Source organism: Artemia franciscana, chromosome 11 (assembly GCF_032884065.1).
Source record: "Artemia franciscana chromosome 11, ASM3288406v1, whole genome shotgun sequence".
Lineage (NCBI taxonomy): Eukaryota > Metazoa > Arthropoda > Branchiopoda > Anostraca > Artemiidae > Artemia > Artemia franciscana.
Genome location: NC_088873.1, coordinates 34538877 through 34552424, shown reverse-complemented (window position 1 = coordinate 34552424; position 13548 = coordinate 34538877). Strand labels below are relative to the sequence as shown.

The window sequence follows — 13548 nt, the reverse complement described above, 5'->3', positions numbered from 1 at the left end:
AATTCTTTTTTGAAGAGTCAAAAGTCATTGGAGGGTGACTCCCCCCCCTGTCCTATTTTCCCCAAATGTATTTGACAAAAGTTTTGAGTAGCCATTCTGTCCTAAATAGTCCAAAGGCAAAAGAACTATGCCTCTGGGGTGTACAATTCACCCGGGGTAAAGCCATAAGCTCTGATATTCTGCCCACTATTAATATATAAGGTGTTATATGAAAGGGTTGGTTCTTAGACTTTGGAGGAGGCTCCTTTGATGAAGTAGAAGGTTCTAGTTCCCTTTTTAATAGTCAAGTGATCAGGCAGCAACCAGCCCCCCCCCCCTTTACCCTTTTTTCTCCAGATGGATTCGATCAAAATTTTGAGATAGCCATTTTTTTTCAAAATAGTTCAAAGCCAAAATAACTACTCCTCAAGGTTCGACAAACCCTCAGTTTTCGGTGCAAGGGCTATAAGTTATGGTAGTTGCTCACTGTTAACACATAAGGTTTTTATGAAAGGAGGGGTCATATAAGCCTTGGAAACGATTAGAGACGAAATAGCCCCCTCCAAGGTTAGTTCAGCCCCCTTCACAATGAGAATCTGGAAAAGACTCCAAAGGTTAAATAAGCATGCTTCCAGGGTTGAACCCCTCCCAGCTCCCGGGTCACGGGCTATAAGTTATGCAAGGTTGCTTATTGCTAGCATATAAGGTTGTTATGGAAAGCTTGGTTGAATTAACTTTGATTGAAAATAGAAAGTTTTAGAGCCCTTGTTAAGAGTCAAAAGGAATCAAAGGGCAACCAGCCACCCCTTCTGCCCCTACGCCCTTTCTTTCCGAAATGCATCAGATCAAAATTTTGAAATATTTATTTTGTTCAAAATAGTTCAAAGGTCTAATAGCTATGTATGTCGACCTGCAGAGTCGGCACACCTCTTCCAAGCTTCCGGGTAATGACTGTGTACTATGCAATTTGCCCATTGTTAACATATGAGGACTTTTATTGGAAAAGAGGGCATATTTGAACCTGGGTGTCCAAGAAGGCTTTGGGCATTAAGGTGAAATTTTAATGAAATTGTGAAAGGGGTGCCTAACACAATGAAAACAATGTGCTTTTTCTGGTTATGAGAAGGGAATATCAGCAATATATAAAGAATGACTGAGGGTATTAAGTTAAAAATTCCACGGTAACTTGAGGGAATATTAAAAAGCAATTTTTGGGTAGCCCCCTCCTTGCTCTTTTCAGCTACCCCCTCTACTCAGTATTGATCAAAAGTTTGAAATGGTCATTTTATTCAAACTAGTCAAAAGGTTTAATTGCTATGCTTCCAGCAATGCCATAACCCCATAGCCTTAGGGCAAGGGTTGTAAAATATGTAATTTGGCTATTGTTTACGTGCTGGAATACAAGAAGTATTTGATTGAAGATTGAATTTGAACTACAAGAGGATTTTATTTTATTTAGTAATTACTTCGAAGGTTTAGTCTTCATCTAACTTTTTTTTTTATCACCGGGACAGCTTGGCGGAATTCCTTGCGGCCCTTGCTTTATTGTGTATTTCCGTTTACTGCCTGAGCGTTCGTAGCATTTTTGTGGCCTTTTTTAATTCTTTTTCTCCATTTTTCATTCATCATTGGATTTAAGTCCTATATATCTCTGTGAATAAGGAAAAACCATATAGCCTATCTGTGGAAAAGTTGGAGCTTGTGCTTGAGAACCAATAAGATAAGAGGAAACTTATTAGACCGAATGACAGCCCTTGCTTAATTAAAAATTATGGACTGTTATGGGCTAAAATTCCCTGTGAGACATTACATAATACTATTTGAACTACAAACAGGTTTAAATACGTAAATTGAAGGGAAAAACATTCCACATACTTATTCACGCAATTTAAGAGAGAAAAAAACGCGTATAATCTAAATAAAACAGTGGAACAAAAAAAGAAACTTTAAAGAATAAAATTCTGAATAATTCTCTCTTAAATTCAGGAAATGGAAAAGCAGTGTAGTCTAAGTAGTTACATCATATGCTGATTCTTTGTTGAGATTTTGCACCAAATTTATTATAAGCTTTTTATTTGATACTCTATGAATAAACAGTAAATTTTGTTCAATAAATTGATTTATAATTAATATTGCATCTCCATTTCATCAAAGGTTGTTGAAGTAAAGACCTTTATTATTCTTATTCGTTTTCCATTATTTTCAGTTGTTAATGCTTTTACTGCAGTATATGGACCATTCTAAATTCACTCAATGAACTAACAATGTATTTTTTCCTGTAGTATTTTGTTTCTTTTAGAAGGTATTCCTTTTCAAAATTTAAAAAGGAATAAGCTCCTTGTTTCCCTTATAAATCCACTGTTTTTACCTTTTATTGTTTCTTAAGGATATAGCACTTGTTGTCAAGGCACTTGGAAAAGTTCCAATTATTTTCCAATAACAAGAAAACTTTAACAATTTGTAACTTGGCATAGGGATATAAAGATTTACTATGTTTATGGTTGTTCAAAATAGTTGCAGTCTAAATGATGTAGTCTAATGGTAAGCTCAGGTGCATAGAATTTTGCAAATTCCTTAAAGATTTTGTAATTGCTTTTAATTATTTCTTGTAATTAGCATTCTTATCTTTAAAATCTTAAGCTCTAGATCCTTTTGAGTTTCTTTTTAATAAGTTATGGGATTTCTCGAAAAAATTTTGACCCATAAATATTGAAAAAATCCTTAAAGGACTTTTTATAACCCTGCGCATCTAAATTTACCATTTCCAATTTAAAGAAGCTTTTTTCTCCATAATATTTAGGCAATAGGAAACCAAAACCTTTTAGGTCACAAATGTGTACAAAAAGAGAAAAAAGATAAAGAGGAAATATACGAAATGGACAAACTTTCAAAGCACACCTTGAGAGGAAAAAGAAACCAAAAAAACAACATCTACATCAGCAAAATCTTTTGTATCTTAAATATACTGAAATTACTTTCAAATTTCGATTTTTATTTTTAGATTGAAATTTCCATTTTAAAGAAAGTCCTTTTCCATGAGCAATTGGACAAACCGACAAACCAATAACAAAAATGTGTGAGTTTTTAAATCGTATAGAAAGGGGAAAAACAAAAATGATTCGAATATCTATAGACACAAGTAAGTCAACATCTAAACGATTCGATTAGATTCTCGATAGTTGACATGTGTGGAAACCAGTCATTTAAGTGATAATTGATATAGTGGATAAAACATTGAACCAACCATTATCCTAATAATAATGATATTAGTTTATGAGCTTTACGTCCACTTTAAACAGAGCGAAGGTTTTTTGAAATCAACTGAAAACTAAGTATTTACTAAATCTGATGTCCTAAATGGAATTGATTTAAAGTAATAAAATAAAAACCCCTTCTTATTTTTATTTACGCCTACTTTATTACAACTTCATTTGCTAATTATAATGAACGCTAAAATAAGCTGCTACTGTAAAAGGGTCTATTCACTGAATGGAGGTTCTAAGTTTGATTCTCCCAACTTCAACATAAAACATAGTGTCAAGGATTGAAAATTAATGGCTAAAAAAAATATCTTTTACACAGTTTGAAAAATGTATCACACAATTTCTAACCATGAAATTTCATAATTACACAAAGCAAGTTTAAAATAAATACACTTATTCTATCTGCGCCACATCCTGCTGCTAAATTTTTGCTCAGGCATTAATGCTATTGAAATAAAAACTTGAAAGAAAAAAAGTGGGTTTTCATGTTCATAATGGAAATGTCTTTTTGGTAAAAATTGCCCAACAAAAATATATTGCATACTGAGTTTGAAATTCAAATATATGTAATTTTGATTTTAAGGTATATTGGGGGGGGGGATAGATTAAAAAACGAAAAGATGGTAAAATTGTTTTTGGTACAAAGGTATAACAGGACATGTGTCATAAATATTCAAAACTTAGACAAGAAGTTAGGAAACATGCCACGATTCTTATTGGTCAATGCTTGCATTTTGTGCAAACCAACAAAATTTCGGTCCACTCTTTGCGTGCCAGTGGCTTACAATTTCCCAAAATGGTGTATAGGTCAGAACCAATTTTCTTAAATGAAGTGAAAAAAAGTGAAAAATGAAATATGAGCCATATAGTACCATAAAGGCGAAGATGTCACACAGTTAATGGTAAGTAAGAAGAGAGTCAGCTCAACAATAACTGAAACTCTAAAAAATGGAATTTTGATATTAATAGGTGCATCAAAAGAACCCACTTATTATGCTGATCCCCAATATATAAAATTCATCAAGTTTAGTGTTACCTATCAAAAGTTACGAGCCTGAGAAAATTTGCCTGATTTTGGAGACAGGGGGAAAATACCCCCTAAAATTCAAGGATGAAAATACCACCGTCAGATTCAGCCTACCCGAGAACCCCACTTTTGAAGTTTCAAGCTCCTATACACGAAAATTTAGAATTTTTTATTTTTGCCAGAACACAGATCATGGATGCGTGAAAAAATCGTCCCAGAAGATCGGACGATGGCGCATTCGAACGCAAATTGCCAAGTTCTGGTGCCCTTTTTAAGTAACAAAAAAGATTGGAGGGCAACTGGCGCCCCTCCCATCCCCATTTATTTCCAAAGTTTTTCGGTCCAAATTTGAGCTATTTTGTTCAGTATAGTTGAAAGATCAAATAAGTATGTCTTTAGGGGTAAAATGACCCCCCACAGTTCGTGGGGAGAGGTATGTAAGTTATGAAATTTGCCTATTGTTTACTTACAGTATTTGTTATCGGGAAGCATACAGACTTTTTTCAGGGGGGGGGAGATTTTGTGCTTGGGGTTAATTCTCATTGAAAGAATTCTCCTCGAGGTGGGTTTTTTTGGGGGGGATCCAGGAAAAATTTTACACCGGGGGTTTAACAGAATTTCCATGCGAAATTCTTGTTAATTGCGTTAAATTATCTTTGTTTACTCAACTTTGCATGTGGAAATGTTCCGGGCGAATTATCCAAGGGCTATTTTCCTAGTTTTATAATTTCCAGAAAGAATTTCTACGGAAGGGGGCATTTCCGGAGTGATAGAGAAACCGATCTGAGATCAAAGTCTTTTTCAAATGAAAGCATTCTAAGGATAATTTTTCAGGCTGAACCGTCCGCAAAGAATTTTACGGGTAGGGGGATTTTCAGCGAGGATGGAACTATCTGGAGGGAACTTGACAGGTGATGTACTTTACTCTGGATAATATTTTCACGGAGAAGTTTTCTGTGAAGAGGGGGGTATATTTCATGGAGTCTGAGCCAGATTTATCTGCATAACTTGAAAAACGAACAGAAATTAAATAAAAAAAAAGGTTTTTAGTTAACTGAAAACAAGGAGCTACATTAAAACTCAAAACGAACAAAATTATTCCGTATATGAAGGGTTTAATCCCTCCTCAATACATTTCTCCTTACGCTTAAGTTTGACTGTTTGTCCCAATTTTTAAGAACGGCCACTAAAACACAGGGGCCGTTTAATTAGAATAGGAAAGTTTTTTTTAAAGTACTAACAGCTTTAGCGTAAATAATAAGGTATTGAGGAGAGGGGAACCCTTCATATACGGAATAATTTCTGTTCGTTTTGATTTTTAATGTTGTTCCTCATTTTCAGCTAAATAAAACTTGTTTTTTCTTTTATTTAATTTCTTTTCGTTTTTCAAATAATGCAGGTAAATCTCGCTCTTTATTTAATACTAAATAAAACTGGCCTGCATCTCTGGATGCTTCTATTGAGCAGGCTTATCTTAGTTTTAACAAGATTTTTACACCTCACGGCAAATTTTTACACCCCACGGCTGTCCCTCACCCCATGGCAAATTACTCCCCTGCTGCATGCTAAAGATTAATTAATTGTTCAAGATAGATGGATCACTGAAATTCACCACAGACGACATCTCCCATTCCCCCCTTATGTGCAGCTTCTGCAAGGAGCTGCTCTTCAGGAGAACATGAAAGAACATTTTTGCTTGTCACACTAGCAATGCGGAATGAGCTTTTATCCAAAACTACCCAGAAATATTTTCTTAATTTCTTTAAGAAAAGGTCTAATAACAAAATTTGAAAACTCCCAGGACTAGTTTATTGCAGTCAGGCGCCATGAATCCTGTAAAAAGACCTAGGATCTTAAAATGTAAAATAATGCTAAATTTAATCCAATGAGCAAAATAAGATGAACCAATTAATCCAACGGGAAAACGGGTTAATCTGTTAGGCTAGATCGTGCTAAGTCAACATTGTAGGCCAAACCATTTAAAAACAATTCAAAATAACCGAGTCAAACTGGACACTGTGAAATAGCCTACTTCTTGCTTGTTTTTCTTGACCTTCTTTTATTAAAAAAAATAAAAGAATATAAATAATATCAAAAATTAAAATAAATATATTTAAATATTTGCTTATAAAAATAAACAAAATTTGTCCTTTGTTCAAAGACCCTAAAAACCAAATAACAGTATTTTGAGCTGTGTCTTTGGGTTTTGTATTTTATGAGTAGAAGGCATTTATTGTATAAAAAACCTTTGGCTTGATATGAGCTTTGTAAACAGTTGTTTACCAGCGTAAGCAATAAATAAATAATAACAGGTTATGTCAGTTCTGCCCAGTAGAATTTAAGCTGTTTATACATTTGTTGAATAAGAGAATAAAAATAAAAATTTTGTCGAACATAAAGTTACTTTTGTCGTTTCATGAAGATAGCTGCCTATTGTGCATGTAAGTAATTGTATAATGTGCATTTTATGTTAGTCTATTTTAGTTTTATGTATATTTTTAGTTATATTTTTTAGTTTTAGTTTCTTTTTTTCTACGCTGAAGACGCCTTGTTGTACAGGGGCAAAATATTTGTTGGACTTTGTTTGTTCTTTTCGTTTTCATTTACTGTCTATTAACCCGTATGTCGTCTTTATATTTATCTCTTTGTTTTTGTTATACATTTGTATTTTTTTCATTTAATGATAAGCTGTCAAATATACTTGAAATATAAAAATAAAGGTTAAAACGCTAAAGGTAAAATGTTTAATATAAAATGTTAAAAATTAATTGATATTTTCTATGTTTATTTTAAGAATTTTGTTTTAGATTTGGTAAGTATCAAAATATTCCTATTTTTCTAAGCTCACCACGGCGTTCTTTGAGCTAAAGAAATATTCTGAGTAACTTCCTCAGAAATTTGAAATAGAACACAAATGTTTAAGAAAAAACAACACAGTTGTAATAACAGAAAAAGTTTCCCCGTTTTGGTCAGACATTTTTCAGACAAAGCGTAAATTGAAAGTGTTTCTCAATGTAATCTTACCCGCAGTTTAAGCTGAGGAGCATAAGTTTTATCGAATTCAACTTTGTCTTCTTTCAGTGATGGGGGAGGTAGAACTGGAATATACTTAGCAATTGATGCCAATTTGGATTTAGCTGAAGAAGACGGCGTTTTCCAAATATACAGATACTTAAAGAAGCTGCGGCAGGCAAGGAAAGGCTTGATTGAAACTTTGGTAAGCATAACCATCTTAAGCTTGCACCTAAGGTCACTAAACCCTACCTACACAATATTCTTTTTGCATAGTATCTGTTTTGGTTGCGGTTCCAAGCAGATTACGGATTCATTCTGTGTTTTAAGTGTCTAGCAATACCATGTTGTTATAGCTCACATGTTTCACAAAAAATAATGCTTATTAGGTGAAGGTGAAGGGTGTTTTGACATATGGTTTTGAGAGACCTAACCGATTTTAATGAAGCGAAATTCCAGTTAGCTTTAAAACCTCCTTAACAATTTAGAGTTTTCAATCGCATTTATAAGCCACCATAATTATAAACAAACGTTTATGTTAATTTACTTGGCTCGCTGTTCTTGCAGCAGTCGGCAGTGAGGGGTTTAGTCTTCAAGAATAGGACCTCATCTGGTCAGGTCAATACTCAAGCGTTCTGCCCTCTCATACTTGTTATACTTGGTTTGAAAACTGACTTAAATATTTTCTGCTGTTGGGGTATCTTAGTTGTCAAAATATACCTTGGTTCCTACTCCCACGTTTTAATAATTAAAAAAAAAATCAAATGAAAGTATAGTACAAAACTAAATCTAAAACGAACTAAATATTATATATTTGAAACCAACGTAATTTTTTTTATAGTTTACATCAAACTTCCTTTTATAGAGTTTCAACAACTGTTAGCACTGTTCACTCCTTATTGGCAGTTTGCTGTCAAGAATTGTTTAATCTTGTATTGACTCGGTAATAGTTGACTGTAGAATTACATTGAGGATCCTGAGATGTTCAAGATCTCCTGTAACAAGAATGCACACAAGACAATTAATGAGATCCTAGAAAGTAACAAAGTGAAATTCATTTGAGATTTCTCTTTTGGAACAGATAAATAGTGGCATAAGATGTGCTCCACATAGTCCCTAAATAATCTACTTTACTAATTACTCTAGGTTACTATTTATTTAAATAGGAGTAAAAAAAAAGTTTGCTAAATTGCTTATTTCTAAATAAATAAAACAGATGACACTACACCAGATCTTAAAAAGCTGGATGTTAAGCATGTGTGTTAAGAGCTCCATCTGTCTAGTAATGATTAACCCATGCACATGTAATGCCACTACCGTAAGCAAATGTATCGTATGAAAAGTTTTTCCATGATATCCTCCCTCTTTGGAAACCAAAAGCTCGACTTAAAATTCACAGCCTTGAAATTCCTCAATAAAATACAGTTTTTTCAAAATTAATTGGGAGGGGACTCTGCCCTACTTACCTCCTTCACTCACCTCCCTTCAGATAATTTGTCTCTCTCCAAATTATTGGGGTGAACTACGCCCCTTGCCCCCTCCCACTCCCCAAACGACGCCACTGGCTGCTTTGGCTCAAAACCAGTGAAATGCAAATATTTACGCAAAGAAGGGTCTCTAAGGAATCTATTTGGGACACATCGAAATGTCCAAAGAAGGGAAGACCATCTTGTCATCAAGAAAAAACATCTTTGCACCAAAATCCAAAAGAATATTTTGTATTTTACTCTTAAATAAACCAAGGTGATCCGCCGCCCGAATTCTCTCTGGCCGAATATTCCAAATCTTTGGATCTAGATATCTGGCAGAAAAACGTGCTCTAGATCCACTTTTAATGCTAAACAAGCCTGTCTAGTTAGACTGATTTCGTTCAACTAGTTATATTTTCACAACTCTGAATAATGGTGCATTTATTACATTCATTTTCCAACTTGAGGAGAACTGGTATGCCAACTAAGGTTTTAAAGTCTGTATACTGCAGCTGCTTTAGACCTTCTCTTGAGTACGCATGTTCAGCTTGGCATCCAGGTTTGACAAAAGATCAATCAGATAAACTTAATATAATACAAAAAAGCAGTAAAATTCAAACTTGGACACAACTACTCAACATATGACAATGCACTAAACAAATCAATTCGGATTAACTTGATAGTCGTAGACATGAGTTGACACATCGATTTGGACTAAACTGTTTGAACTTCCCAACTCATTATGGTTTATTACCCGATCATGAGAGCCCTCCTACTAAAGGACCAGTCATTAGCCTCTGACAAATAAAAAATAATTCTCCACGGTTAATGACTTATCCAGCATATAGTACCGAGAGATAGTTCAAATCATTTGTCCCTTATTTTACTCGGCATTTGAAGACTGTCACCTTGACAAATATTTAATGTTTGATGTAGTTTATTTAGTTATTTGCCTGTGAGTGTTTTTGAATGTACCAACCATTTATATTTTTAATATTCTAATATGTTCTGTATAAGCGGTCACTATATTAACCGTGAAAATTGACTCTTGACTTATATTAATTTTATATTAATTTTATTTATGACTCATTTTAGTTTATTGACATTGATGCAGCATAAACTACTGAATTTTTTTCTGTTGCTATTTTTTATTTTTGATCCTTGTTTTGTGTCTTCTTTTTGCTTTCAGACATGTTAAGACATGTCTTCCCTTAGTGCTTAAAGGATGATCTTCGTTTAGTGTTTTCCAGGTGAAATTGCTGACAACTTTCAGACCAATAAATGTCAACTCTGGTCTTCAATTTGGTGATAGTGCATGAATTAATCGAAGGCTTAAAAAGACCCTCCAGCTATTGTAGTGAATAAATAAATTCTATTTTTCTTCTATTCTATCCTATCTTACTGAAATTGTAAATTCACACGTTCTCATAATAAACACTCTGTAAGCCTGTAAAAGAGAAGACTGGAATCAGCCTTTGATTGATTCTAAAATACTTTGTTGAATACCTTTGTCCTTTGTTGAATTCTACACACTTTTGTTGAATGAATTGTCCTTTGTTGAATTCTACAATCAAAATTCAATGAACTCTTGACTGATCAGATACCAGATTCAAAAAAAAATTATAATTCGCCTAAGAATGAGTGTAACGTCTCAACACTAGTTAATATAAATTGGAAAAACGGCATACTGTTGGAACAATAATGATTTAATTTGAAATGCAAAAATAGTTTGTATCGCAGAGAGTAATGATAAGTAGTAGCAGTACGGTTGCCATGAATACAAAAACAAACAGGAATTTTTCGTTTTTTTTGTCTTTAAAAGATCAAGAGTAGTTGTTTTAAAGTCTATAAATTATAAAAGATTATAAAGTTTTAAAGTAACATTTTTTCTGTGTGTTGAAATTTATCTTGGCTTCCTGTAATTTATGCTTCGGTAAAATAAAGTATCCATGGGATCTCGTCAAGGTGTTCCAATAGAAGGTGTTTTGGTAGGTAGTTGGTTCTTGGTGCTTACTGGACAGAATCTTAAGGAGGCTTTAGACGGTCAATCATTTTGATCAAAAGCTTCCGTCAATGGGTTGACTCAAGCATGACTGACCGTCTATGAACCTGTTTGACGCTTGAGTTAAGCGTTGACGGTGATTGATAGAAAGTTTGAATAACTCAATCATTTTAATCAAAGGCAGTATGTTAGATTAGCTTTGGTTGAGATTGAAGGGCTCATTGAAGGTTAGATTGAAGGTTGATTGAAGCACAGGTCAATCGATTGAAGGAAACTTTTTATCAAAATGATTGACCGTCTAGGGCCGTCTTTAGGATGTCTTCCATTAGTGCTTCCCAGTTGAAATTGCTGACAACTTTCAGACCAATAAATGTCAACTCTGGTCTTCAATTTGGTGATAGTGCATGAACTGAAGAAGACTTAAAAAGACCATTCCAAATCCAAGTGGTTCAGACTGGAATAAGCTACAGAACAAGTGAATATTGCCTCTCTTCTGGTTCTATGTTGTGGAAGGGTTGGAAGTTTGAGTTTACAGAGATGTTACTCACAAGCTGAATTTTTGATGTATTCATAGATTTTATTGGCTCGTCTTTCTGATTTTTTCTGTTCATCAACTAAGTATATTGTGGAAAAAATAACCCAGATCCCTGGTTGAACCAACCAAGAGCAGTGTTTAGAATTTTTTCTAAATACTGTTGCATAAAGGGCTAGTCCGCTTCATAGTCAATAGGGCTGGATTTCCTTTGGTCAACTGGATTTCATTGTGGTGATAGAATTTAAGATTAGTAAATATCACAACACCCAAATTTCTTTCTACACGTCTACGCGTTACTTGATATAATCATTTATTGATTATAAGGTAAGAATGGAAGAAATTATTCTATCCAATGTTGAAAGACTGTAAGTTTGAAGTAGCTCAATATATTCATTGTATGGGGTTTTTCATGAGTTTAGTTTTGTCGAATATTTCCTATTTGAAATCTAAAAACACCATCTGAACAGAAGATTAAGAAAAATGTTAACGAGCCATATAAAAATATAAAAGATTGTATGAGTATTCCGTATTTTTTGTTTAAAGAACTTAGGCAGATAGCAATATCTTTAAAGGCCCACTGGTAATGCAAAACTACTAATAATGGGCACTAGCTATCTTTAATTTAAGTGAATCCGACTTTTCATATAATTTTTCTGATTAACTGGGAAATTCTATGAAAAATTCTGATTGACTTAAATTAACGCTAGCTACATCTTGTTATTAGTTAAATGTCATTGTAAATAGGCCTTAAGTAAACTTTCCTCGTTAACTTAGGAATTTGAAATTGGCATGTCTTGTTCAATTGTGTTTACTAATATTTATTTTTATAGGATCAGTATAAGTTTGTCTACGACACACTTGAAGAATACGTGATATGCGGTCCGTCCTGGTTCCCAGTATCACAACTGTCGGCAAGGCTAAAAGAGAAATCACAGAAACTTCCTGGAATGAAAATAAATGAATATCAAAAGGAACATCAGGTGAATCAACCTAAATCTTATCTAATAGAATAAAAATACAATTATTTTCGTTGATTGATTTTTAACTCAACCATTATTTTTTTAGTACATCACAGTGGTGATGGGTCACCAGAGACTAATGTCTGGCTCCTTAGAAGCTTTCTTAGACTCGAAAACCTTACTTTAGTATCTAATAGTTTACTATTTAATTTGTTGTTTCTGTCGTTAAATTTTAAGTTTCTCATTTTTTAAATAATTTTAGGTTAGTCTTGATGAAATTATTCCTTCAAAAGTAGCAAAATCTTTTTTTTTTCATTATATAGATAGATAGGTGTAGATAGGTATATAAATAGAATCGATACTTAGATAGAATCTGCACCGAGCACAACAATACACAAAAATGGAATAATTGTCATGAATTAATACCAAAAAAAAAATCTTAACCTTGTTTATTGACAAGAAAAACAGTAGTAATGTTTTTTGATATCAAACAAAACTTTTAAAGGCTTACTACAGGGGTGTTGATCTTATGACACTGAAGTGCCATCTACAAAGATTTCGTCTAAAATCGGAAATAAAAACCTATTCAGTTGAGATGTCTATCCTACCTTATATATACCCTCAATTGCTTTGTTAAACTCTTCCTTTTTTACATTAAATAAAAAAAACACAAGTTTTTCAACTGCGAGTAAGGAGCGACATTAAAACTTAAAACGCACAGAAATTATTCCTTATATGAAAGGGGTTGTCCCCTCCTCAACAACTCGATCTTTACGCTAAAGTTTTTACTGTTTCTCACAACTCTACTTTTTAAAAAAATAATTTTTCTTTTTTTACTTATTTTCTTATTGTTCTTTTTTAAATAATGCTAGAAAATCCTGTGGCCCCTTCATGGCAATTTTCTTCCTTCATGATAAATTCCTCCATGGAAAGATCCTCCTACACAACCCCCGACCCCCCTTTAACGTGAAAAAGTCCCCCCTGAAAAAGTCTGTGCACGTCCCAATAACCTTTACTATATGAAAACAATAATTAATAGGTTTTTCGACTATGCTAAACCAAATGGCTATCTCAAAATTTTGCTCCAGTGAATTTGGGAAAAAATGAGCGTGGGAGGGGGTCTAGGTGCCCTCCAATTTTTGGTCACTTAAAAAGGGCACTATAACTTTTAGTTTACGTAAGATTGAGCCCTCTCACGACATTCTAGGGCCACTGGGTCGATACGGTCACCCCTGGAAAAAAAAATATAAATAACACGCATCCGTGATCGGTCTTTTGGCAAAAAATAAAAAAATTCAAATT

At 33.7% G+C, this 13548-nt stretch overlaps 1 protein-coding gene across 2 annotated transcripts in view; it reads left to right on the top strand.

The window, feature by feature from the left end:
- Nucleotides 1-13548, top strand: part of LOC136033126 (receptor-type tyrosine-protein phosphatase kappa-like) — a gene marked incomplete in the record, with an annotated part of 235592 nt that overhangs the window by 89126 nt on the left and 132918 nt on the right. For both annotated transcript variants that reach the window (XM_065713757.1, XM_065713759.1), the window contains 2 exon segments: nucleotides 7351-7486; nucleotides 12118-12267. In XM_065713757.1, coding sequence (XP_065569829.1) covers nucleotides 7351-7486; nucleotides 12118-12267 — 286 coding nt within the window.